Below are 27612 nucleotides of genomic sequence, written 5' to 3'. Positions count from 1 at the left end.
GGGCAAAAGTGGGACTCTGTCTCAAAAAAAAAAAGAAAGAAAGAAAGAAAGAAAATCACTCTAAATAGGATTGCTGCCTATACAGAAAATGACATACAGTTTGGTCACATTTTTCCTTTTGGCCTCTAGCTATTTAATGTATTTATGTATATAAATGTGTATATGTTTTACTGAAATATCTCCAATCCCTTTGACCTTCCCTGGGACATCAGATACTTCTCAGCTCATACCTCAATTTCTGCAGCCAATTCCTGGCTGGTTTCACAGGCTCCATACGGCCTTTCCTGTTTCTATCAATCTTCTTCAATTCTACAGCCATTTCCCTCAAGTACCATTTTCACCCTTGCTCACCCACTCAAAACTGTGTTTGATCACTATAGTGTATCATACACTAAAAACAATCATGATGAAGTTAACAACAATGACTTACGTTCGTGTGACACACTTTTCTCAAGGCTTCCACACATCATCCTGTTTCATTTAATTCCTGCCCTTCTCTCTGGATATTAAAGCCTTCAATCAACTGTTGCTCTTTTATTTCACAAGATTGTTTCTTGTTAAATATTTCAAGTAGATCAAGGCTGGATGCAGTGGCTCATGCCTGAAATCCTAGCGCTTTGGGAGACCAAGGTGGGAGGATCACTTGAGGTCAGGAGTTTGAATCACCCTGGCCAACATGGTGAAACCCCATCTCTACTAAAAATACAAAAATTAGACCGATGTGGTGGCGCACACCTGTAATTCCAGCTACTCGGGAGACTGAGGCATGAGAATTGCTTGAATCCGGGAGGTAGAGGTTGCAATGAGCTGAGATAGTGCCACTGCCCTCCAGCCTGGGTGACAGAGCCAGACTCTGTCTCACAGAAAAACAAAAAAAGTCAGGTAGATCTATTCTAAAAGTTCTATAACTAGGAGGCTGAGAGTCTCCTTGACTTTCCCAGTTCAATCCCTCAGCAAGTAACATTGGTTTCAGGTCCAAAAGTACATCTGGATATACCTACTTCCTTCCATGTATATTAGTTTGCTTTAGACTGTCATAACTAAGTACCACAGATTTGGTGGCTTAAACAATAGAAAGTTATTTTCTCACACTCCTGGAGGCCAGAAGTCTAAGATCAAGGTTCCAGCAGGATTGCTTATTCTAAGACTTTTCTCCTCGGCCTGTAGATGACCATCTTCTTCCGGTTTCTTCACATGATTGTCCTTCTGTGCTGTGCTCTTCTTCCTCTTATAAGGACAGCAGGCAAATTTAATTAGGGCCCACCCAAATGACCTCATTTTGCCTTCATTACCTCTTCAAAGGACCTATCTCCAAGTATAGTCCCATTCAAAGGTACTGAGGATTAGGATTTCAACACATGAATATGGGGGACAGGGGCACACAGTTCAGCTCATGACACTCCATCGTCACCGAAACCATCCTTGCCCAAGCTGCCCTCATTTGTCGTTAGACCGTGATGCTAGTTTCCTTGCTTCTGCATGTCCTCTTGAATCCACTTACCACATAACTGCCACAGTGATCTTTTGATCTTTCAAAAATGTATAGCACTCTCTTGCTTAAAATCTTGTACTGGTTTCCCATTGCACTTAAGTTAAATTTCAAACTCCCCTCATTGGCTTACAAGAGGTATGTGATTTATCTTTCTACCTTTCCAACTTCAATTCATGCCACTTTCTTTCTTGTCGACTTGTTCCATCCACAATGACTTCTGTCAGGTCCTAAAACATAACAAATTCCTTCCATCTTGGAGCCTTTGCATATGCTATCATTGTTTTCGAGAACATTAATATGCTTAAGTCTCAATTTAATTCTTAACCTCCTTAGAAGAATCTTCTCAGACTTACCACTATTATTTCCTAGTATAATCATAATTTATAATTACTTTATATATTTTACTATATTTTTCGGTCACTAGATTGTAAGTTTCTTCGAGCCATGGTAATGTGTTTTGTTCACCACTGTTTCTCCAAGCTTAGAATTGTGTCTGGCACACAATAAACATTCTTTGAACAATCTACTCTTTCGGCAGATCTCTTGCTCTATTCAAGAAAGTTTGTAATTGCACATTTATTTCCTACCTCTGCACCACAGCATGGAACATTCTTTCTACCTAGAATTCTTTCCCCCTCTAAGCCAATCCATGGCTATCATTTCTTTTAAAATAAACCTCAATTCCCTTCCCAAGGAAGCCTTTGACTATGGATCATCCTTGACTGTCATCTCTCTCTCTTGGTTTCCTTAGAACTTCACTGATATGTCTAAATTTATATTTATTAAGTACTTAAAAACACAGTTTTTTCTTTTTCTTTTTATTTTTTTTTTGGAGATGGAGTCTGGCTCTGTCACTCAGGCTGGAGTGCAGTAGTAGTGCTATCACGGCTCACTGCAACTTTCACCTTCCAGGTTCAAGTGATTCTCTTGCCTCAATCTCCCGAGTAGCTGGGATTATAGGCACCCATCACCATGCTCAGCTAATTTGTGTATTTTTAGCAGAGACGAGGTTTCACCATGTTGGCCAGGCTGGTCTCGAACTCCTGACGTCAGGTGATCCACCCGCCTAGGCCTCCCAAAGTGCTGGGATTACAGGTGTGAGCCACCACGCCTGGCCAGTTTTTTCTACAAAATGTTTTATTTTACAATATATTAAAGGAATAAAGGGTGCTAGTTGATTAAAAAAATTGGCTAAGTAAAAGTTAATTTAAAAGTTAACTTATACTATCATACGTGGTTTTACATTACTATCACCCTCATACCTTTCTAATAGCAAAGCCGATAAAGAATATAATTTATAGGCCGGGCACGTTGGCTCATGCCTGTAATCCCAGCACTTTGGAAGGCCGAGGCGGGCAGATCACAAGGTCAGATCGAGACCATCCTGGCAAACAAGGTGAAACCCCGTCTCTACTGAAAATACAAAAAAAAAAAAAAAAAAAAAAAATTAGCTGGGCATGGTGGCAGGTGCCGGTAGTCCCAGCTACTTGGGAGGCTGAGGCAGGAGAATGGCATGAACCCGGGGTTGGAGCTTGCAGTGAGCAGAGATTGTGCCACTGCACTCCAGCCTGGGTGACAGAGCGAGACTCCATCTCAAAAAAAAAAAAAAAAAAAAAAAAAAAGGAATATAATTTATAGATCCATAGTGTTTGTTAAAGCCCCAGGAGGTTACTTTTTTCTCTTTGCCAAAAAAAAAAAAAAAAAAAAAAGGGAGAGAGAGAAAGCATGAGGAAAGAAACATAAGCAGGAATGGTATTGCTTCTCAGCCTTTTGGCTAATATCAAGTGTAGCAGGAATGGTAAGTTTCAACCTTACTTAAACCAAGTTTAGCCTGCTTATTCCAACGAACTTGGCACGTGTACCAAGTCAGGAGATTGAAGACTTACCTTAGAGGATATAAGGTATACCAGCTACTAGAGTTTACCAACTGGGACACTGCTAAGTGTGGCACTAAATGTAGCTTTTAGTGTTAATGAATGCAGCTTTCACTGTAAAAGAATACTTCCCTGTCTTTTATTCCGTCCTTTGTTGTTTTGTTTTCCTCTATTCTTTTCTTTCTTTTCTCTCTGGTTTTTTAAACTAGAGGAGTAGACAGTGGAGTAGTCATTCCCAACCCTGGAGTTGCCAACCAGAATGAATACACATTTTAAAGGCAAAATACAAAGTAAAGCTCTATCTCATAAACAAGTTAGAGCAATTAAAATAATACCATTTTGGCCTGGTGCGGTGGCTCACGCCTGTAATCCTAGCACTTTGGGAGGCCAAGGCAGGTGGATCGCCTGAGGTGAGGAGTTTGAAACCAGCCTGACCAACATGGAGAAGCCTCGTCTCTACTAAAAATACAAAATTAGCCGGGTGTGGTAATGCATGCCTGTAATCCCAGCTACTGGGGACGCTGAGGCAGGAGAATTGCTTGAATCTGGGAGGCGGAGGTTGCAGTGAGCCGAGATCATGCCATTGCACTGCAGCCTGGGCAACAAGAGAGAAACTCTGTCTCAAAAAAACAAACAAACAAACAAACATTTCAGGCTGGGCACAATGGCTCTCGCCGGTAATCCCAGCACTTTGGGAGGCTGAGGCAGGCGGATCGCTTGAGCTCAAGAGTTTGATATCAGCCTGGGCAACATGGTAAAACCCCGTCTCTACCAAAAATACAAAAAATTAGCTGGGCATGGTGGTGTGTGTCTGTGGTCTACTCAAGAGGCTGAGATGGGAGGATTGATTGAGCCCTGGAGTTCGAGGCTGTCGTGAGTCAAGATCATGCCACTGCACTCCAGCTTGGGTGACAGAGTAAGACCCTGTCTAAAAATGAAAATAAAAATAAAAACACCACGATTTCACGTTCATCATATTGAAAAAAAATACAGATTTGACATATACTAAGTGTTATCCAGAAAGCTGTAAAATGGGAATTCTTACATCCGTAGTGGGAGCATAAATTTGTGCAATCATTTTGAAGAGCAACTTGTCAATATCTAGTAAGGCTGAATATATACTACTAACCAACAATTCTATCAGATAGAAGCCTAGAGATCTAGGAGCTCAAGCCCAGCCTGAGCAACACAGACAGATCTCATCTGTAAAAAAAGAATGAAGGCTTAGAGAACACTTCAGAGGAAGACATGCCCAAGGATATTCATTCCAGCATTATTCATGCAACCAACATGTCTAACAACATGAGATGGATAGATACGGTAAGGCCATCCAGTTAAAATGGATAAACAGGCTGGGAGCTGTGACTCATGCCTGTAATCCCAGCACTTTAGGAAGCTGAGGCGGGCGGATCACCTGAGGTTGGGAGTTTGAGACCAGCCTGACCAACATGGAGAAACCCCGTCTCTGCTAAAAATACAAAATTAGCCAGGGTGTGGTGGCGGGTGCCTGTCATCCCAGCTACTCGGAGGCTGAGGCAGGAGAATCACTTGAACCCAGGAGGCGGAGGTTGCAGTGAGCCGAGATTATGCCATTGCACTCCAGCTTGGGCAACAAGAGCAAAACTCTGTCTCAAAAAAAAAAAAAAAAAAAATGATAAACAGGAGTTATTTGTATCAACACAGGTAAAATTTGAAAAAATGCTGAGTAATAAAAGTTTGCAAAAATTTTAAAGCAGTATAATATATAATATATATAATAGTATATAATGTTAATAGAAACATATGTAGTAAAAGTATAAAACATACAGAAGGGCTGGGCGTAGTGACTCACACCTATAATCCCAGTACTTTGGGAGGCTGACGCAGGAGAATCTCTTGAGGCCAGGAGTTCAAGACCAGCCTGGGCAATATAGGAAGACCTCACTCTTTAAAAAATTTTAAAAGGCCAGGTGTGGTGGCTCATGCCTGTAATCCCAGCACTTTGGGAGGCTGAGGCAGGTGGATCATGAGGTCAGGAGTTCAAGACCAGCCTGGCCAAGATGGTGAAACCTCGTCTCTACTAAAAACACAAAAATTAGCCGGGCAGGTGCCTATAATCCCAGCTACTCCAGAGGCTGATGCAGAAGAATCATTTAAACCCGGGGCAGAGGTTGTAGTGAGCTGGGATCCCGCAATAGAGTGACACTCCATCTCAAAAAAAAAAAAACCAATAAAACAAAAAAAACAAAACAAAAATTAGCCAGGTGGTCCCAGCTACTCGGGAGGTTGAAATAGGAGGGTTATTTGAGACTGGGAGTTTGCAACTGCAATGAGCAGTGTCCGCACCACTGCACTCCAGCCTGGGTGACAGAGTGAGACCCTGTCTCAAATAAATAAATAAATAGATAAATAAAAAATATATATAAAAATAACAAATATCAGATATATAGTAAGGCCACGAGCAAGGTTGCTGTGGTTATAACAAGGTAATATGAGATATCATTGTGTTGTTGGAATTGTTCATTATCTTTTTATTTCCATTTATTTATTTATATTTTATTTATTTATTTATTTATTTGAGACGGAGTCTCATTCCATTGCCCAGGCTGGAGTGCAGTGGTGCCATCTTAGCTCCCTGAATTCTCAGCCTCCTGGGTTCAAGTGATTCTCCTGCTTCAGCCTCCCTAGTAGCTGGGATTACAGGCACCCACCACCATACCTGACTAATTTTTATACTTTTAGTAGGAATAGGGTTTCACCATGTTGGCCAGGCTGGTCTCAAACTCCTGACCTTAAGTGATCCACCCGCCTGTGCCTCCCAAAGTGCTGGGATTACAGGCATGAGCCACTGCACCTGGCCTTTTAAAATTTTTTTTAAATTTATTTTGGAGTCGCACTCTATTGCCCAGGCTGAGTGCAGTGTCATGAAGAAGGCTAACTGCAGCCTCAACCTCCTGGGCTCAAGTGATACTCCTACCTCAGCCTCCTAAGTAGTTGGGACTAGAGGCACACACCACCATGCCTGGCAAAATGTTAATTTTTGTGAAGGCGAGATCTTTCTATGTTGCCCAGGCTGGTATTGAACTACTGGGCTCGAGTGATCCTCTCGCCTTGGCCTCCCATGGCCACTGTGCCCAGCCTCTGTTCATTATCTTGACTGTTCTAATGAATAGAAAAACTTACACAGGTGATAAAACTGAATAGAACTTAATATACATACCACACACACACACACACACACACACACACACACAAATGAGTACAAGTAAAACTGGATAAATCTGAATAAGTGAGTATCAATGTAAATATTCTAGTTATGATATTACACTACAGTTTTGTACAATGTCACCATTAAGGGGGAAACTGGGCAAAGTATACAAAGGATCTCTGTATTACTTCATACAATTGCATGTGAATCTACATTTGTCTCAAGAATTTTGATTTAAAAATGTTAAATATGGTAAAATTTTAACTGTCAAATCTGGGTGGAGGGTATGTTATGTATTCCCTGCACTTTTTTCATATTTAAAAGAAAAAAGCAACATCTGGTACCCACTACAGAACTGATTCAATCACCAGAAGTAGAAGTAGAGATCAGCCATCTATATAGACAGTCCCCAACTTATGATGGTTCAACTTGAGATTTTTCGACTACAATCGTGCAAAAGTGATACACATTCCATAGGGACTGTATTTCAAGCACCCAGGCAACCATCATTTTTCACTTTTAGTACAGTTTTCAATAAATTACATGAGATATTCAACACTTTATTGTAAAACAGGCTTTGTGTCAGATGATTTTGCCCAGCTGTAGGCTAATATAAGTATGCCAAGCACATTTAAGGCAGGCTAGATTAAACTATGATGTTTGGTATGTTAGGTGTCTTAAATGCATTTTTGACTTCTGATATTTTCAGTTTACAATGTGTTTATTGGGACATAACCTTCTCATAAGTTCGGGAGCATTTGAATTTGTAAAAAGTTTCCCTCATTATTCTCAAGCAAAGCCAGGATTGTAAATCATTTGTTACTTTGGAGTGAGACCAAATTGGGTTCAAATCCTGGACCCAGCAATCACTTGTCCTGTGACCTATGGCAAATTACTTAACCTCTTTAAGTTTTAGCCTACTCATATAAAGTGGAAATGTAACAGAACCTTGGTAATCCACTTGTTGGGATATATAGCATATCTTCTGCTTCCATAACTATAAGCACATCCTTGACTGATGCAGGAAGCTAGCTTACTCCTTTTCCTAATGTCAGGCAATGCTGCTCATATACAGTGCTGCTCCTCTTATTCTAGTAACTGCTCCTCCCCATTTTGAGCTTAGCGTTCTCACTACTCCTTCCATCTGGTTGTCATGTTGTTGATTCCACCTCTGGATGAGTAGTATGTATCTCAGATCTGGCCAATCTGAAGCTAGCATTTCTAAGGCTGCAGGGATTAGTTAACAGATGGTCACAGTACCCCACTTGAGCCAATGTGACAAGATGGGATTTTTGTTGAGATTCTTGGGAATCTTGAGATAGATGTTATTTTCCCACTGGTTTTTTAGAACTGACAGGATGTATGTTAGGTATGCTAACATTTTTGTATGTGCAAAGACACAAACTAAGAATGGAGTCAACAGAGAGAATATGAACTGAGAGAGAAAACGGGTCTTGCATTAAATCAGACCAAAAAGCAAGCCAAACTACTATGGGACTCTTCAGTTATGTGGGCTAATGAATTCACTTTTTGCTTAAGACAATTTGGATCAAATTTTATTTCACTTATAACCCCAAAGATTCTACTGACTTAACCTACTTTGAAAGGGTAGTTGAGAAGATTAAATAAAGTAAGACATGTCAAGCACTAACTTTGACTAGAAACAAATACAATAACAGGCTGGGTGCGGTGGCTCATGCCTGTAATCCCAGCACTTTGGGAGGCTGAGGTGGGCGGATCACGAGGTCAGGAGTTCGAGACCAGCCTGACCAACATGGTGAAAGCCTGTCTCTACTAAAAAATTAGTTGGGCATGGTGGCAGACGCCTGTAATTCTAGCTACTAGGGAGGCTGAGGCAGGAGAATCGCTGGAACCCAGGAGGCGGAGGTTGCAGTGAGCCGAGATCTTGTCATTGCACTCCAGCCTGAGTGACAGGGCGAGACTCCATCTCAAAATAAATAAATAAATACATACATACATACGTACATACATACATAACATAAATAACAACAATAATACTGTCTTTCTACTTCCAGAACTATACCCTTTGACTTACAAGGGATGCTAGTTTGTTCCTGTTATTAATGTCAGAAAATGCTGCTAGTATAAAATAGAAATAAATAGGTAATCTGATTTGTTGCCAATTAATATTTTAACCATTCAGTTAATACAAGGGAGAAAGAAAAGGAAATCCCTACAAAACTTTAAGTTTCTTTGGAAATATACTCCTGCCTGTGGAACAGTTTAATCTTTCTTGACTTTTGCCTTTCTACAAGGTACCTTTCCCCATTCTTTGTTTCTTCAAAAATATTACCTAATAGGACTTCCAGATCCATTTTGAAGAATTTCCTGACTACTTCACACAGGCACGATTTTTTCCGAAATTTTTTTGCAATTACGGTCTTTGCTAGATATCTGATACTTACGTGCTGTTTTATACTATTAGTAATACTAACATGTATGATTGCCTTATGTCTCCAACAAGACCAACTTTCTTGAGTAATTGAGTCTTTCTCTTTCTCATTGCACCTAACACAGTTATGGGCACTAGAATGTAAGCTCCCTAATTTAGAAATTTTTGTTCATTGGTGTATTTGCAGTGCCTAGAAAGCGGCCAGAACATAACAGGTAATCAATAAGCATCTGTGGGGCTGGGCGTGGTGGCTCACACCTGTAATCCCAGCAATTTGGGAGGCCAAGGTGGGCAGATCACTTGAGGTCAGGAGTTCAAGACCAGCCTGGCCAACATTGTGAAACTCCATCTCTACTAAAAATACAAAAATTAGCCAGGTGTGGTAGCGCGTGGGGGTAGCCCCAGCTACTTGGGAGGCTGAGGCCCGAGAATGGGTTGAGCCCAGGAGGCGAAGGTTGCAGTGAGCTGAGATCGCGCCACTGCACTCTGGTCTGGGCGATGGAGCAAGACTCTGACTTAAAAAAAAAAAGCACCTGTAGGATTCATGAGAATGAACGGTAGTTCTTTAAAAATTCTTGTTGATTAACTGGATGACTGAGAAGCCTTCAGGGTAGATAGTTTTCCTTAAGAAGCCTCTAGTCTGTTTCTAGAACCTTCAGACCAGTTTTCAAAGTTTTAAGGACCAACGCTGGTTAGAGATGAGTTGGAACAAGGATGACAGACCAGTGAATCTGAATACAAGGAGAGCTCAGGACAAGGGAGCTTTCCTCTCTGACTACAGCTTCCTATCACAGTTACCACTTTCCAGTTCTTAATACGTCAAACATCAACATTTAATAATTCACACAGTCTGCTACCCTTTTTTGGGCCATATTTGATTTTTTTTTTCTATTGAGCATTCTGTTGTCCCATACTTCATGATGCCTTGAGATGTTACCATTGCTATGAGCTCAGTTCAGTTAATTCTGTGCTTTGACAACTACTATGTACCTCAATTGATCTTTGGACTTTTTTCACCCCAATTTATCACTGCCTGACTGATCTTTCTAGAGTATCACTTTCATGATGCTACTACCCCTATTCAAAAGTCCTTAATGATTGCTGTACATCACCTACTTAAAAGATTTCAATTTCTTAGCTTTGTGCCCGCAGCCCTCAGTGACCAAGTCCCCAGTAATCTATCTTCCCTGTTATTATCCAGAACTCCAGAAACTAGTAACTAGTAGTTACTAGTTTTAACTACTCAAATGTACTCATGTCCCCCTAAATCACCTTGTTTTTGTATCTTTGAATTTATTTTTGCTCATGTGACCTAAATATCCCAACTTCTCTAAGTTCCTCTTTTTAATGTCCAAATTACAATTCTGCAAGACTCCTCTCTTTAAGTAGCTTTTGGAATTTTTGAAGAATGTTCTCAGAAAGTCTCAGAAAACCATTCTGTGGTCACTTGTCACCATGGCCAGTTGTCTCACTCCAGACAACCCCTCTTCTCTCACTTGATCACAGTTTGCTTTTACAAAGCTGGCTTCTACGGGCTGTGGCTGCTGCTCTCTAGGGACAATTTTTGCCACATGCATATTCCTGGGCTGCACATCTAATCCCATGCTGGGCAGCTAAATCCAGACTACAGTATGAATCCAGACTATAATAGTTTGCAAAATTTAACAAAAGGTTGAAGTATAACTAGAGGGATGACTGTACAGTAAATTTAAGGTGGGCACTAGGTATGAAGGCTGCTAGAGTCCGCCAGCTCAGCCCCCGCAGAGGAGGCTTCCATGCTGATGATCTATGACCTTCAGCACCAACCTTTCCTCTCCCTCACTTTCCACACTCTGCACAGTTGCACTTCAAAGGCCAATTTCTCTCTACCAACAGTACTCTGTCTGTCAGAGAATGGATATTTATTGTCTTTCAAGTTCTAGACATTGTGGACACAAAGGTAAACAAAATAGACACAGTACCTGTTTTCATGAAAGATATTAAACAAATTATGACAAGTAGCTGAGCAAATAGTTCCAAGTGTACAAATGCTGCCAAAGAAATACCTGGAGTCCATGCTCAGGACCTCTACATTCTCTGGGGCCTCCAAAGAGGAAGAACCAATTTTCCCATCTCTTATACTCTATCTAGTCAAATTAATAATAATCTGTACAAAAGCAATTCTGGCCCCAAGAAGACAGCTCTTTACATTATCATGTAGACAGTTCACTGTTTCTCTTTTTTTTCTTCATATTTTCTCAGTAGAGAATGAATGCAGCCAAAATTCATGAGCAGTTAAACTATGTGCCTGGCATCATTCAAAGCCCAACATATGTATTAATTTATATAATTTTCCAAAAAACTTACGAGGTAGTCCTATTTTTTTATTTTTATTTTTATGTTTTTTTTGAGATGGAGTCTTGCTCTGTCGCCCAGGCTGGAGTGCAGTGGTGCGATCTCGGCTCACTGCAACCTCCACCTCCCGAGTTCAAGCCATTCTCCTGCCTCAGCCTCCCGAGTAGCTAGGACTACAGGCACCCGCCACTACGCCTGGGTCACTTTTTTTTTTTTTTTTTTTTTTTGTATTTTGTTGTAGAGATGGGGTTTCACTGTGTTAGCCAGGATGATCTCGATCTCCTGACCTCGTGATCCGTCCGCCTTGGCCTTCCAAAGTGCTGGGATTACAGGTGTGAGCCACTGCGCCCTGCGAGGCAGTCCTATTATTTTTTTCCATTTTATAGAAAAGACAATTCAGGTGCAGAGAGTTAAGTAACCAGCTCAAGGTCACACAGCAAGTAATGGTAAATTTAAAAATCCAGGCAACCTGACAGCCCAGCCCAAAGTCTTTATCACTACTCTATTATGCCTTACAATACAGATAATTTGCATAAACACAAATGAGTCATCAAATGATTTTTCCAAAACAATGGAGCAATCTTTCCTCAAAGGTCCTATCTACCTCCACCTTTAGAGCTGAGAAAAAATAGTGGCAATTCCTCAGTATCACTTTCCCATCTTTTGCCTCTGCACTTTCATCTGAGGGCCAGGCCCAGAGTACTCTGCCACATCATGCACTCCCTTCAACTGCTGTTCTCTTCCCTTGTTGAAATCCCACCGGTCTTTCCACAGAAGTCAGACTAAGCCTATCTTAGTTCAGAGTGATCTCTTCTATCTCTGAATTCATGTAACAATCACTATTGGTAGTCACACTCTTAAACAGTACCTTCCTAAATAGGTTTATAGGGAGTGTATGTTTCCCCAAAGTAAACTGCCCAGTGCCTTGCATAGAATTGGTGTTCAAAAATATTACTGATTGGCCGCTTGATTGATGGAAAGGGTCTCCAGGTCATAGGGAACTGCGAGGTAAGCAGCAAAGCTGGTAGCAAACAGACATTTCAGTTCTTGATTTTATGTTTTTATGTAATTAAAAAAAATCTATGGGTATTATGAGCATATCTGGAAAGTAGTTATTCGTTCAATAAACATTTAATATGCCAAGGCATTGTGCTAGGTATTAGAAGTAAAACATACTCTTTCTCCTGAGCTCTATACCCAGATTGCCAGCTGCATTCCAGATTCAAATCCAGGTTCAAGTCCAAGATAATCATCTTTATCCCACAACACAGAAACACATCTTTCAAACTTGCTCCTCCTCAAAACCTCAACATTTCTTACAGGCTTCCCATGACCCATGGGATATACATCAATGATTTTTGCCATCAAGAAAAAAAAAAAAACAAAACCAGGTTATACATTCATTCTATGAATGAAATAAGGAACAGTACTAAGATAACCTGGCTCTCACTGTTTGAACAGCCTACTAATACCATCAGGCCAACTTTCTCTGTTTACATGTAGCTCTTGTATTAGCTGTGGGACAGCTGCAGCCTTAATTTATTATGTGATAAAAGAGTTTACGACTACTTTCAGAACCTTTTTCTTTTTTTTTTTTTGAGATGGAGTCTTGTTCTGTTGCCAGGCTAGAGTGCAGTGGTGCAACCTCGGCTCAGTGCAACCTCCGTTTCCCGGGTTCAAGTGATTCTCTTGCCTCAGCCTCCTGAGTATCTGGGACTACAGACATGCGCCACCACACCCAGATAATTTTTGCACTTTTGGTAGAGACGGAGTTTCACCATGTTGGCCAGGATTGTCTCGATCTCTTGACCTCGTAATCTGCCCGCCTTGACCTCCCAAAGTGCTGAGATTACAGGCATGAGCCACCGTGCCAAGGCCCAGAACACTATTTTTTTATTGAGGCTTTTAAGTGGAACAAATAAAGCAAAAGAATTGTTATGCTTTTCCTAGCTTTAGAGATGTAAACGTTTGTGCAATGAAGAAATGTAATTAAATGAAACAAGTTAAATAAACTAACAATTTATATTAATGATCAGTAGTAGAAATGTTTAGTTTTCTGCTGCATTTGCAATCCAGAATTAATTAGCTTATAAATTAAAATACGTGGAAAATTGAGGATTCACTTGAATCACAATGCAAATTAGAACTAGATTTCTAGTTACAAGGAATTCCTTGTAACTTTTTGTAAAAATTCCACAATTTTTTTGGTATAGATTTTATTAGGGATGAAATTTGATCCCCGGTTAGTATTCCACACAAATTTTTAAAAAGGTATCTTGGTGTTTGCTTTCTTCTGCTCTAAGTAGGTTCCTTACATTTTTCTTGAATTAATTTGCAAAGTAAATGTTTATCTATTAGTATTAAAAGAGAAAAATGATAAATAAAAAATAGTAGAGGTACATAATTTGAAAGAGCATTAAGACATGTCTCCCACACCATAACAGTGGTATAAAACGTGAAGATGACGCCTGATAGGATCCACAATAAAGTAAGAAAATGTCTGTTCATGATTCTTTGATGAAGGATAGCACATACCAGCAGAATCCTGAAAAAGACAAACCTAAATTATTATTATTATTATTTTTATTTTATTTATTTATTTATTTTGAGAAAGAGTCTTGCTCTGTCACCCAGGTTGGAGTGCAGTGGCACCATCTCAGCTCACTGCAACCTCTGCCACCTGGGTTCAAGCGATTCTCCTGCCTCAGCCTCCCGAGTAGCTGGGATTACAGGCGTGTGCCGCCACGCTCGGCTAATTTTTTGTATTTTTAGTAGAGACGGGGTTTCACCGTGCTAGCCCGGATTGTCTCAATCTCCTGACCTCCTGTTCCACCCGCCTCGGCCTCCCAAAGTGCTGGGATCACAGGAGTGAGCCACCGCACCCGTCAACATTTAGGGCATTCTTATTTATCTGCCCTATAAATGATGGTTTGACAGACTAAGAGAACTGTGTTCTACTCCATCTGAGTCACAGATTTAGCTCTAAAATAAGCAGGCAATGTTATTAGATACAGATGACAGAAAGGAAGCCAGGGAAGAAAGTTCAAACTGTTCTCCAAACAAAAGCATATTCTATCAACTTTTAATTTTAACAAAACTCTAAATAACATTGTCTTTTCTCCTAGGCATAACATTGTCCTAATTGTTAACTCCAGTTGTAACAACTGTATTAACAAAAAGTAATTAAATTCTTTGGTTGCAAAAGTTCTCTCACACTTACATAGGCTGAAACTTTAAAGACAGAAGAGGTAATTTGTATTTTCTTGGTTTGAGGATTCTTTCGAACACTAAAAAAGGAAGAAAAGGTGCTTTTAACACATAATAGGCATTGGCGTATACATTTAAGTAATGATCCCTTTTAGTATTTACATATTCTTATTCATATAGAACATGGAAATACATACTATCCAACTAAGTGGTTTGAAGAAATGGCATCAGAGGCTTCAACCAAGAATGGGCAAGGTCAACTGAATTGAAATAGCAGAAAATTGAATCTTACAGTTAGAAGGTTTAAAGTCAGTCTGAGACTCAGATGATGAAATTACCTTCACAGGCTACAGAGACAATTATTGGACAAATGAGGATTCGTAAAAATCAGACTGAAGTGTAGACAACCATATCGGGTAGATAAAAGCATGCTAGACTGAAGACTTAAACAGTGTAAATACAAATGCTAGTTCTGCCACTGACCTGTTCTTTCACTTTGAGTAAGATTAACCTTTCTGAACCTCAATTTTCTCATATGTAAATTGGGAATAATATGTTCCTTTTAGTATATGAAAATCAAATGAGATAATGTATACAAGAACTATTTGTTGGCCCGTCACAGTGGCTCAAGCCTGTAATCTCAGCACTTTGGGAGGCCTAGGCGGGCGGATCACCTGAGGTCGGGAGTTCGAGACCAGCCCAACCAACATGGTGAAACCCTGTCTCTACTAAAAATACAAAAACTTAGCCTGTAATCCCAGGTACTCGGGAGGCCGAAGCAGGAGAATCACTTGAACCCGAGAGGCGGAGGTTGCGGTGAGCCAAGATTGCACCATTGCACTCCAGTGTGGGCAACAAGAGCGAAACTCCATCTCAAAACAAAAATAAAAACAAAAACAAAAACCCAAACAGCTATTTGTTAAATTATATATTGCTAAGTTATATCATATTAAAAATAATTTTTTCTCAGTAGCTTTCCTTCAGTTATTCTCCCCACAAAAGATTTCCTGTGGCAATATGTAGTGAGAAAGCAAACTAAGGATTGAGAAAATAAGCTACAGATATATATTTAAAATTTGTTACATATATAAATAAATATACACACACTTTCTAATGCTTTACAGTTTGTAAAACATTTTTACACAATTTTAAACTTTTTATTATTTTTCATTTTTGTAGAGACAAAGTCTTGCTATATTGCCCAAGCTGGTCTTGAAACCCTGGCCTCAAGAGATCCTTCTGCCTTCGCCTCCCAAAGTGCTGGGATTACAGGTGACGGCCACTGCAACCAGCCTCCAAAATACCTTTATATACATTACCTCATTTAAAGATCACACAATTCATTGAGGTAGGCATTATTTTGCCAATTTTATGGACAATATAACTAAAGAAGTTAAATTATGTAACTAAGATAAACTAAATAAAAGTGGTATTTCTGGGAATAGAATACAGGTGACTCAGAGTCCAATAATCTTTCTGCTACACCTCAGCTGCTTATCCCAGACCTATACACTCTATAAATATTTAACACATATGTATCAAAGGTATTATTAATGTGTGACATGTATAGGTAAAATGTGAAGGAAGATACCCTCTTCTCTACTTTTTTAGGTGAAAGTACTGCTTCTCCCTCTACTACACATGTAAAGGTAATTGGGAGAGGGAGAGAAGAAGGAGGAGGAGGACGAAAAAGGAAGACTCAGTTTGAGCGGTGTGTGTGTATGTATGTTTGAGCTTGTGCACCTTTTGGGGATGACCAGCCATTGCCATTTCAGGGTTCAAGAATCTTAGGTGGTTTTCATCTCTACTAGGTATTTCATTTAGACTTCAACCCAGGATTAAATTGATTTCCAAATATTTCTATGACATAGGTCAAGTTCATTTTCTTTTGTTTTCTCTATTGCTTAACATACTGCTTAAAAGTTGAATAATACTTTTAAGTTTTTGTGCTTACCCAAGGGATGACTATAACCACTATATATAAAATACTTGCATACACCTATATAATCACCTAGATCGATATAAAGAACATATCTATTTATATCTCATTATAAACATTTATCTGTGGGTGGTTATATGGTATAAACATACATATTCACCAAATTTTATGTATATTTATGATTTGTTCATTTTACTATACATAAATTATTTCCAGTTTGAAAATCTGAGGAAAGAAAAAACTTCGTAAAAGTGCTTATCAAATCAGTTTAGGGGAAAATTTAGTATTTGATACTAGAACAATTACTTAACACATATAAACATGTACCACAAGTATATCGGCCGGATGTGGTGGCTCACACCTGTAATCTCAGCACTTTGGGTGGCCAAGGTGGGCAGATCGCCTGAGGTTAGGAGTTCCAGACCAGCCTGGCCACCATGGTGAAACCTCGTCTCCACTAAAAATACAAAAATTAGCTGGGCCGTGGTGGCATGTGCCTGTAGTCCCAGCTACTGGGGAAGCTGAGGCACAAGAATCGCTTGAACTCAGTAGGCAGAGGTTGCAGTGAGCCGAGACTGCACCACTGCATTCCAGCCTGGGCAATAGAGTGAGACTCCATCTCAACAAAAACAAAAACAAAAACAAAAATATTGTTTTAGAAAGAGACTACCATTTGTACATTATTAGAAGTTAGTTACTAATAGAAATCACACTATTCTATTACCTCCGATCCTACATTAGTATTACTTTAAAATATCTCTAAAATAATTTGTCTAATTTTTTATAGGCCTAGTAAGAAAGTACAGTTATCATCTGTCCTATATCTCTTAAGAAAAAATGAAAAGGAAATATAAAGTGATATTGATTAGTGCTCTGTGGTGGTCTACTAATAATTGCATTATATCAGATCTTTATCCATCACTAACTCCATCCTCTGATAAGCATGGTTTTTAAGGATACTGGAACATAATTTCTATATAATATTTTTAAAAAGTGTAATTATATTAATGGTTTGGACATAATATAGTTGTTTCTTGTCAATGTCATTTGCGATTATTTCTGAGGATCACTCCCATATTGACTCTAAACTCCAGGGTGTCCAGACTATTCTAAGTAACTGCACATTTTAAAAAACAAGGGCCTGGCTGGGCACAGTGGTTCACACCTGTAATCCCAGCACTTTGGGAGTCTGAGGCAGGTGGATCACCTGAGTCCAGAAGTTCAAGACCAGCCTGGGTAATATGGTGAAACCCCATCTGTACAAAAAATATGAAAAACTTAGTCAGGTGTAGTGGTGCATGCTTGTGATCCTAGCTATTGGGGAGGCTAAGGTAACGTGGGAGGATTACCTGAGCCTAGGAGGCAGGGGTTTCAGTGAGTTGAGATTGTGCCACTGTACTCCAGCCTGGGCAACAGAGTGAGACCCTGTCTCAAAAAAAACCAAAAAAACCAAAACGATAAAAAATAAATAAAACAGGCCGGGCACGGTGGCTCATGCCTATAATCCCAGCACTTTGGGAGGTCGAGGCAGGCATATCACAAGGTCAGGAGATCGAGACCGTCCTGGCTAACACGGTGAAACCCTGTCTCTACTAAAAATACAAAAAATTAGCCAGGCGTGGTGGCGGGTGCCTGTAGTCCCAGCTACTTGGGAGGCTGAGGTAGGAAAATGGCATGAACCCAGGAGGCGGAGGTTGCACTGAGCCGAGATCGTGCCACTGCACTCCAGCCTGGGTGACAAGCAAGACTCCATCTCAAAAAAATAAATAAAAAATAAATAAATAAAATAGAAAAAACAAGGACCTACTGCTTAACTAGTATCTGAAGGGCCTAATCTAAACTTCTCAGTTCAAATAATAAAATTTCACATCTGGGGTGGATACATGGCTTGGGGGAACTCTCCTGAAACTTTGACAAGAGCATGTGTCTAATGTCTAAAGCAGAAAAGACACAGGCACCATTATTAACTATGTACATTTCTGCATATACATTTTTGAAACGTAATAAAACAATTGATCATTTACTCTTTAACAAAATGGGTGGTTCTAAAGTATTGCTTATTTGGTTTAAAGAAATCTCAATCTTTTTAAGGAAAACATTTTTAAAAACATTAAAAAGGTATATTTTGGCCAGGTGCGGTGGCTCACGCCTGTGATCCCAGCACTTTGGGAGGCCGAGGCGGGAAGATCACCCGAGGTCGGGTGTTTGAGACCAGCCTGGCCAACAAGGTGAAACCCCATCTCTATGAAAAATAAATAAATTAGCCAGGCATGGTGGCTCAAGCCTGTAGTCCCAGCTACTTGGGAGACTGAGGCAGGAGAATCCCTTGAACCCAGGAGGTGGAGGTGGCAGTAAGCTGAGATCGTGCCACTGTACTCCAATCTGGCCTGGGTGACAGACTCTGTCTCAAAAAATAAATAAATAAAATTAAAAAAATAAAAGGTGTGTTTTATAGGACCTGTTATAATGGATGAGGACAAAAATATTTTAATAACATTTTTACCCTTTTGTTTGAGTTAGAGACTCCTAAAATCACACTCTGTAGTGTGCTCCCAACATGTACAAACATAAGGGATGGACTGTGCTAGAATGGATTAGCAATAATGTGTATTTGCAACGGCAGGTCAGACACTGTAAAGCAGTCATACTTTTTCTTAGCATCTAAAAATGTAGAAGAGAATTGCAGATGAGAATCTGGGGAAGGGAATGTTGGGAAAAATAGCAGTTTCTTCAATGTGTAGGTTCTAAACTTATTTCTACTCCAAATATCTCCAACACAATCTCCTCCTTCATAGCACACAGTAGTGAGGAATTCCACAAGTTCATGTGGCTGATGGGGTACAACACGTTGTGGTGGTAGTGGTAGTAGTATGTGTGTGTGTGCATGAGTGCGTGTGTGTGTGTGTGTAGGGTATACAGAGTAGTATCTTCAGGGAGTGCTAGAAGCAGACTAGCAGGTTTACATGAACTTCAAATAATTAGGACAGTATGTTTGATGTATTAATAGGTATGTACATGCTTTTTCTGAAATTGTTTCTAACATTTCTTTGTCCAATAATCTGTATGTGTTGACAATAACTTGTTCATTAAAATCATAGGGAGATTATAGAAACATTTTTCTGTTTTTAAAACCATATAATAAATTAATTGAATAAATAACTAAATTATGCAGTTTGCTGTATAGCTATGTGACACAAGGAATGGATATGAGAATTAAAGTGTTGAGTATAAGTAAATTAACAATTATGAGTGTAATGAGAAGCTAATTCTGGTTTTCTCCTATGAAAGTAAAATTATATAACTAACTTTTAAGACCCTTTACTCTCTGTTGTTTTGCCTATTAAGATGATCCAATATCTTCATAACTGAAAAACTCTACCAAAGAACATCCACTTCAGTTAAAAGAAAGGTACAAACAAGAAATTTGTAAGGTTTTAATTCTCATTAGATCTTCAAAAAGAAAAATGCTACCAAAGTACCTCAAACTGTATAGCACTGGGATTAATTTGAAAAGGTAAATATTATACCTACGTGAAAATTCTTTCACTTCTTTGGAACAAAGGTAATAATTGTTTTTACTATTAGTTAAGCAAACTTAAACATCTGGAGGGATCTCTTGTGTTCCCTTCAGATTTAAAAGGAGGCTTGGTAAGAAAAAAAAGAAGGCTTGGAAGATGGCAGTTGGTAACAGGTCTGAATAAGGAAAAAAGCAGAAGAGGTAGAGGAAGAATGAGAGGACTGAGAACTAAATAAGAGAGAAAACCAGAAATCTTTCTATTCTGGATGAGAGGGGGAAGGTTATGAGAGGGAGGTGAGGGTAGTGCTTTTTACACGCTTTGGTTGTTAATATGACCACTGAATGATGTTGTGTAATTCCATCATGGTTAAACAAATAATTTATTCTATTAACTAGAGATTTACATATTGTGATCTAGCAATATTACCTCACTAGATCCTTATAGATAAGCTTTGCTGTTTCCAGATATGGGCTAATCACATCTTCATATTGACAAAGGGCTCCACCAAGGCAAAGATGTTTGAAAAGACAAAACAGGAACTCTTCTCTATCTGGTTGGCTGAATATTTCATATTTTTCTGAGTCTTCCACTAGCAAAACCTAAGATGATAAAATTCATCTTAATGTAACATAACTCAAGGTTTTAACTTTTATGTTTTCAAAGGTTTCATTTCATATACTTAAAATAATCTTACACCTATTTTAAGAACTAATCTTGAGTCAACTGAAGAGAGTAACCTGTAATCTGCATTTATTTGCCTCTATTTTATCATTAGGAACTGACAATCAATGAAAAGAACAAATCAAAATTTAAAACACAGTGGCTAAGTCTTCCCTCCTTCCACTTTATGTCTTTATTCTAGTTGATATTTTTAGTAATTGTTTTAGTGTTATGTCACCTCAAATCTTATTTGGAAATAAATAGGAGCATAAATAAATGAGAACACTTCTCCATCCCATAAGGTCTCCTGCCTTGGCTTCTACCCAGAGACTAAATGGTCATGTTCTAAGCTCTCTCCTCTTATGGAGTTTGGATGAGTATTGGTCTTAATCCCACAAGTACTCCTTTTTGAAACTTTCAGGTGCTGGAGCCTCATATCCAGCTCTCGCTTTCCTGCTCTCTAGTAAGATCACTTCACACATCACCTATTGACATTGACTCTTGCCCCTCTGAGGTCTTGCTACCTCATACAGAGAGCAGAAAAACTAGATATGATGTAGGGGATTTTCTTATGCCATTGGGAAATACAGACCACTGATTCATTTATTGATTGTAGTGGGCATAAAAAGGTGACCAATGTAAGAAATATATTTCTTCCATTGGATTGTTTATATCTTACCTGCTTTGTTTATTTTTTCTTTTTTTAGAGATGGAGTCTCACTATGTTGCCCAGGCTGGTGTCAAACTCCTGGACTCAAGTGATCTTCTTACCTCAGCCTCCCTATTTTAAAAAAAGAATGTGAAGGCTGGGCACAGTGGTTCATGCCTATAATCCCAGCACTTTGGGAGGCCATGGCAGGAGGATTGCTTGAGGCCAGGAGCTTGAGTCCAGCCTGAACAACATAGTGAGACCTCATCTCTAGTAACCCCCACCCTAAAATAAGCTGGATGTGGTGGTGAATGCCTGTAGCCCTAGTGAATGAGGAGGTTGAGGTGAGAGGATTGCTTGAGCTCAGAAGATGATTGAAGCGGCAGTGAGCCATGACTGCACCACTGCACTCCAGCCTGGGTGACAGAGCAAAAAAAAAAAAAAAAAGCATGTGAAATAGCTAAAAATAAAATATAGATATAATAAGACCCAAATAATAAAGGACAAAAAAACTATGGTCAAGAAATAAAATGGAAAAAAAATAAATACATATAAACAACTTTAGATAGGAGGGATGTCAAGATGGTTGACTAGAGGCATCTGGCACTCACGTTATGAACAAAGTAGAACCAAAATAGCAAGTAGATAATCACACTTCAAAGACAGAGTCTAAGAGAGAACACTGGAATTCAACAGAGAGGTAACAGGAAACACACAGGCACAGAAGGAGCTGGGATTGGCTGGGAGTCTGGAGAGGCTTCCCAATGCAGGGAAATGGTAAGTGAAAGACCCCTAGCAGTCCACATTTCTACTGTGGACCTCTGCAATCCTCACCATGGGAGAGCTCCTCAACCCTCATGGGCCCTGAGACTAGTAATAGCGTGCTGCCTGGAGACCACACAATGGTACTGCTCCAGAGAGGAGCTCATGCTGGCTCCCACAACCCCCCCCTCCACCTCCAAGTCCTAAGGAGCTGCAGGATGGCACCATTTTGAGAGTCCAACTCCTACCAGACTGCATCCTTCCTTGGGGCCCAACAGTCCCTGCATTTCCACATCCCTAGATCCCCAATGACATCCCCAAATGTCCACCTGGATTCTGCATGGTGTCTTTTACCCCGGGGAATGAGTAATGCAGCACACTGACGAGGCTGTCCTTGAGACAAAGGGAGAGAAAGTGTGTGCTCCCCAGAACCTGAAACCCACTTACCTGGGGCTGCTGTTACTGATAGCAACCTTGCCACCACCAGCAGCAGGTCTACCATGCACTTGCATGCTCCCTGAAGATGGGGTCTCCCACCCACAGCTGAGGGCCTGAAGCATATGCCACTGGCAGCAACCTTGTACTCCCCATTCCCTTGGTAGCAGGGCCGCTACATGCTTGCATGTGCCCTGAAGACTGGCTCTCCCTACTGTTGCTGCCACTACTGCCATGGCCACTATTACTGGGAGCTGAAATGTATGTTCTCCAGAACCCAAGAGCCACCTGCCAGTGGCTGCAGCCACTGACGGTAGCCCCACCCCAAAGCCCTGCAGCAGGGCCACGGATGAGCTCTCTCCACTCATTGCCACTGCTGCTGCCATCTGAGCACTTTGCTAGGGGGCTTGAGGATCACCCTGCCCAACTCACAAGAGGCTGCATCTGTATGCACCACTGGGGGACCTGAGGACAGCCCCTCTGGCCTGGCACTGTCCCCCATCCAGTGCCCAAGCACACCCAGGACTCTGGGGTTTGCCCTGTCCCATCCACCACTGCTGACACTTGTGTACTCCTCTCGGGGACCTGAGCACAGGCCCATTCAACTGGCCACCACCATAGCATACTTGCTCCCTGGGGGCCTGGGGACTGGCCTGCCTAGCATGTCACAGCCACTGCTAATATAAGTGTGTACTGCTTGGGAATCCAAAGGTTGTCCCACCACTGCTACAGCCATCATCCATTTAATGCACACTGACTGGGGACCCAAACACACATCCACATACCCAGCCCACCACTAACACTGCTGGCACATGAGCAAGCTGCCTGGAGGCCCAAGAGTCAGCCTGCTTGGACCTGCTAACACCACTGCCTGCCTACACTGCTCAGGGGCCCAAGGACAGGTGTGCTTTGGCCAGCTGCTGCCACTACTGGGACCCAAGAACTGGCCTACCTGTCCCCAGCAAAACTTCACCCCAGCCTCTACTAACAATTGCAACCTAAGCCACTGAGGAAACCACAGACACCAGTGATGCTGAGTACACCTGAATAAATCATATGGAGACTACACTACTGCTTGCACCCAGAATTAGAACCAAAGTGCTCTACCCAATCAACACCACAAGTACATTTTCGGGAAAAAGTTTTCTCCTAAAAAGCCAATCCAATAAATTCAAAGAAGTGACTGTTAAACTAGATGCACAGATATTAATATAAGGACACAAGAAATATGAAAAAGCAAGAAAGATGACACCTCCAAAGGAGCACAATAATTCCCCAGCAACAGATTTAATTAAAAATAAATTTATGAGCTATAAGAAAAAAATTCAAAATAATGACTTGTCCGGGCACGGTATCTCACACCTGCAATCCCAAAACTTTAGGAGGCTGAGGTGGGTGGATCGCTTGAGCCCAAGAGTTTAAGACCAGCCTGGGCAACATGGTGAAACTCTGTCTCTAGTCCTGAAAAAAAAATTATCTCAAAAAATTAATGATATTAAAGAAGCTCAGTGAGATACAAGAAAGCACAGATAAAGGATACCAAGAAATCAGAAAAACAATTCAGGATATGAATGAGAAATTCACCAAAAAGATAGATATCATTAAAAAGCACCAAACAGAAATCCTAGAACTGAATAATTCAATGAGTGAAATAAAAGATTCAATTGAGAATTTCAACAATAGACTACATAAAGCCAAAGAAATTGTTTCAGAACTTGAAGACGGGTCTTTTGAAGTAACCCAGTCAGACAAAAAAAAGAGAAAAAGAACGAACAAAGCCTACATGACATATAGGATACCATAAAGCAAACACAGTTTTGAATTATGGGTGTTCCAGAAGGTGAAGAGAAGCCCAAAGGCATTTAAAAAAATCTATTTAACAAAATAATAGCTGAAAACTTTCCAATTCTAACAAGAGATTTAGATGACCAGATACAGGAACCTTAAAGATCCCCAAATAAGTACAACCCAAAAATGTCTTCTTGAAGGCACATTATCATCAGACCATCAAAAGTTAAAGAAAAGGAATTCTAAAAACAGCAAGAGAAAAGTGTCTAGTCACATATAAGGAAACCCTCAATAGACTCACAATGGATTTCTCAGAAGAAACCTTACAGGCCAGTAGAGGATGAGATGATTCAAAGTGCTGAGAGAGAAAACAAAGAAAAAAAATGGCAGCCAAAAATACTATACCCAGCAAAATTATCCTTCATAAATGAAAGAGAAAGTATTTCCTAGACAAGTAAAAATGGAGGGAATTTATCATCACTAGGCCTGCCCTGTAAGAAATGGTTAAGGGAGACCTATAACTGAAAGCAAAATTTGAAAACACAGAAAAGATTCAAATATTACCACTGCAGAAAACCACCAAACCACAAAGATAAACAAAAAGAGAAAAAGGAACAAAAGATATACAAAATAACCAAAAAAATTAACAAAATGACAGAAGTATGTCCTCACATATCAATAATAACCTTGAATATAAACAGACTAAATTTTTCACTTAAAATGTGTAAACTGGCTGAGTGGATCTAAAAAACAAAAAGCATGATCCAACTATGTTGCCCATAGCAAACTCACTTGACCTGTAAATAAAACAGTAAAAAGGGACAAAGAAAGTCATTATATAATGCTAATGGGGTCAATTCAGTCAGAGGATATACTATTCTTAATATATATGCATCCAACACCAGCAGACATAAATATATAAAGCAAATATTATTAGAGCTAACAGAAGAGATAGACTCTAATACAGTAATAGTTGGGAAATTCAACACCTCACTCTCCACATTAGACAGATCATCTAGACAGAAAATTCATAAAGAAACACTGGATTAAGCTGCACTTTAGACCAAATAGACATCTACAGAACATTTTATCCAACAGCTGCAGAATATCTATTCTCATCAGCACATGGAACATTCTTCAGGATAGACCATATGTTGATTAACAAAACAAGTCTCAACACACTTAAAAAACTGAAAACATACCAACTATCTTCTCATACCACAGTGGAATAAAATGAGAAATCAATAACAAAAGGAATTTTAGAAACTATACAAATACATGAGAACCAACAACACACTCCTGAATGACCAATGAGTCAATGAACAAATTCAGAAGAAAAATTTAAACTTTCTTGAACAAATAAAAATAGAAATATAATATACCCATGCCTATGGAATATAGCAAAAGCGTGCTAAAAGAGAATTTTACAGCAATAAATGCCTACATAATAAAAGTACAAAGACTTCAAATAATCTAATGATGCACCTCAAGAAACTAAAAAAGCAAGAACAAACCTAAAGTTAGTATAAGGAAATAATAAATACCAGAGCACAAATAAACAAAATAGAGAAAAAAATAAATAAACAAACAAACAGAAAGGAACTCTAGATGGAGAAAGGCTATCAAAATTGTACCTTATGCTTAACACTACCATACAAGGGAAAAAAGAAAATACAATGAATTATACAACAATCAGTGTCTAGTAGAAAGTGCACTTAATTATGAAAATTGATTAAGCTCATTTACAATCTCTACAGAAAACTTACCACAGGTCATTGCATATAAGAAGGATTTAAAAAACTCAACTCTATGGTGTTGTCCATACACAGTTTATTTATAATGCCTTGATGAAAACCAAGGTTGGATATGTCTAGGAAAATATAGGTAAGGGAAAGCAGTCCATACTTAATTGCTCTCTGGGTGTGCCACAGGTAACACTTACACATCTCCACTTCCTTCCTTCCTCTCTCCTTCCCTCCCTCCCTCTGTAAGAAAATAATGTGTTATTGCGGCCCATGTTTGCAACTATCTGAAGATGTGACTTAAGAGAAAGGTGAATAAAGTACTTAGGAATGAATAGTTAACACATTTCTTACATGAATACTCTCATATATTTAACTGATTAGGCTGTGCAATTATTGGGGGGTGGAGAAGACAGGGTCCCACTCTGTCACTCAGGCTGGAGTGCAATGGTGCCATCTTGGCTCACTGCAGCCCAACTTCCTGAGTTCAAGCAATCCTCCCACCTCAGCCTCCCAAGTAGCTAAGACTACAGGTATACGACACCATGACCAGCTAATTTTTTTTCTTTTTTTAGACAGAGTCTCGCTCTGTCGCCCAGGCTGGAAAGCAGTGGTGCAATCTCAGCTCACTGCAACCTCTGCCTCCTGGGTTCAAGCGATTCTCTTGCCTCAGCCTCCCTAGTAGTTGGGATTACAGGCACGTGCCACCTTGCCTGGCTAATTTTTGTATTTTTAATAGAGATGGGTTTTCACCATGTTGGCCAGGCTAGTCTCATACTCCTGGTCTCAGGTGATCCACCCGCCTCTGCCTCCCAAAGTGCTGGGATTACAAGCATGAGCCACCATGCCCGGCTTGGCTGTGTAATTTAAAAAAATATAATAATTTAAAAAAATTTTTGGAATGAATGTGAAAACATAATATTCTATGGCTTTTCTCCATCTCCATTCACATACAGATCTCTTCAGCAATGTAGCTCTTAGACAGTAGGTCAAACTTCTGAGCCACAGTCAGGAAAGTGGTTATTAGTACTTACATTACAGTGAGCCAATAGAATCTGTAGTGCTGCACAATGGGGGATGCTTTTTAGTTCAGGCTGAAGCTGGATGTTAGTGTTTTTTTTTATTAGCCATAAAGCAACCAAGTTAAAAACCTTTCCTCCCTGTTGCCACAGAGTAGCAATGAACCCAAGAGCAAGCCATACAGGCAACTAGTAGAAAAACACTGAGCTCCAGCATTTCATGAATAGAGGTGCTATTCATGGCAATAAATAAGATAGACAGCAAGCAGTTTTGCAGAGTATTCTGTTGGAAAACTAATCCTTCTTTTTAAAAAACTGTCCACTGATGATACTCTTTCTTAGAAGTGACAGTGAATTATCTAACATTAGAGGTAAGGGTCTTTAGACCCTTATGCCAGAGAAGAAGTGTGAGAGACAAGAGTTGACAGTAGTATCCAAAAGGAGGGAAACCCAGACCAAACATTTCCTAAATAGTAATTTCCAATCCTTGGTAAGAAGAAGTAGAAATTAATATCAGACCCCTATTGTATAGTATTTTTTGTTTTGTTTTGTTTAATTTTTTTCTTTTGAGACGAAGTCTTGCTCTTTCACCC

At 39.8% G+C, this 27612-nt stretch overlaps 1 protein-coding gene across 3 annotated transcripts in view; it reads right to left on the bottom strand.

Moving 5' to 3' along the window:
• Window positions 1–13469: 13469 nt before the first annotated feature.
• The window catches only part of CFAP300 (cilia and flagella associated protein 300), a 36150-nt gene continuing 22007 nt past the window's right edge, over window positions 13470–27612 (bottom strand). The window contains exons 5-7 of one of the 3 annotated variants that reach the window (XM_002799771.4): window positions 20391–20563; window positions 14521–14587; window positions 13585–13845 (exon numbers count right to left, since the gene is read on the bottom strand). In XM_002799771.4, coding sequence (XP_002799817.1) covers window positions 13717–13845; window positions 14521–14587; window positions 20391–20563 — 369 coding nt within the window. In that variant the 3' untranslated portion in view covers window positions 13585–13716. Of the gene's footprint in view, window positions 13846–14520; window positions 14588–20390; window positions 20564–27612 lie in introns of those variants that run through there. The other 2 variants (XM_015115540.3, XM_077964242.1) reach the window with 2 other exon arrangements.

This window comes from Macaca mulatta, chromosome 14 (genome assembly GCF_049350105.2).
Source record: "Macaca mulatta isolate MMU2019108-1 chromosome 14, T2T-MMU8v2.0, whole genome shotgun sequence".
In the NCBI taxonomy this organism is placed as follows: domain Eukaryota; kingdom Metazoa; phylum Chordata; class Mammalia; order Primates; family Cercopithecidae; genus Macaca; species Macaca mulatta.
Note: the sequence above shows the minus strand (reverse complement) of the source record. Positions and strands in the feature narration are given on the sequence as shown.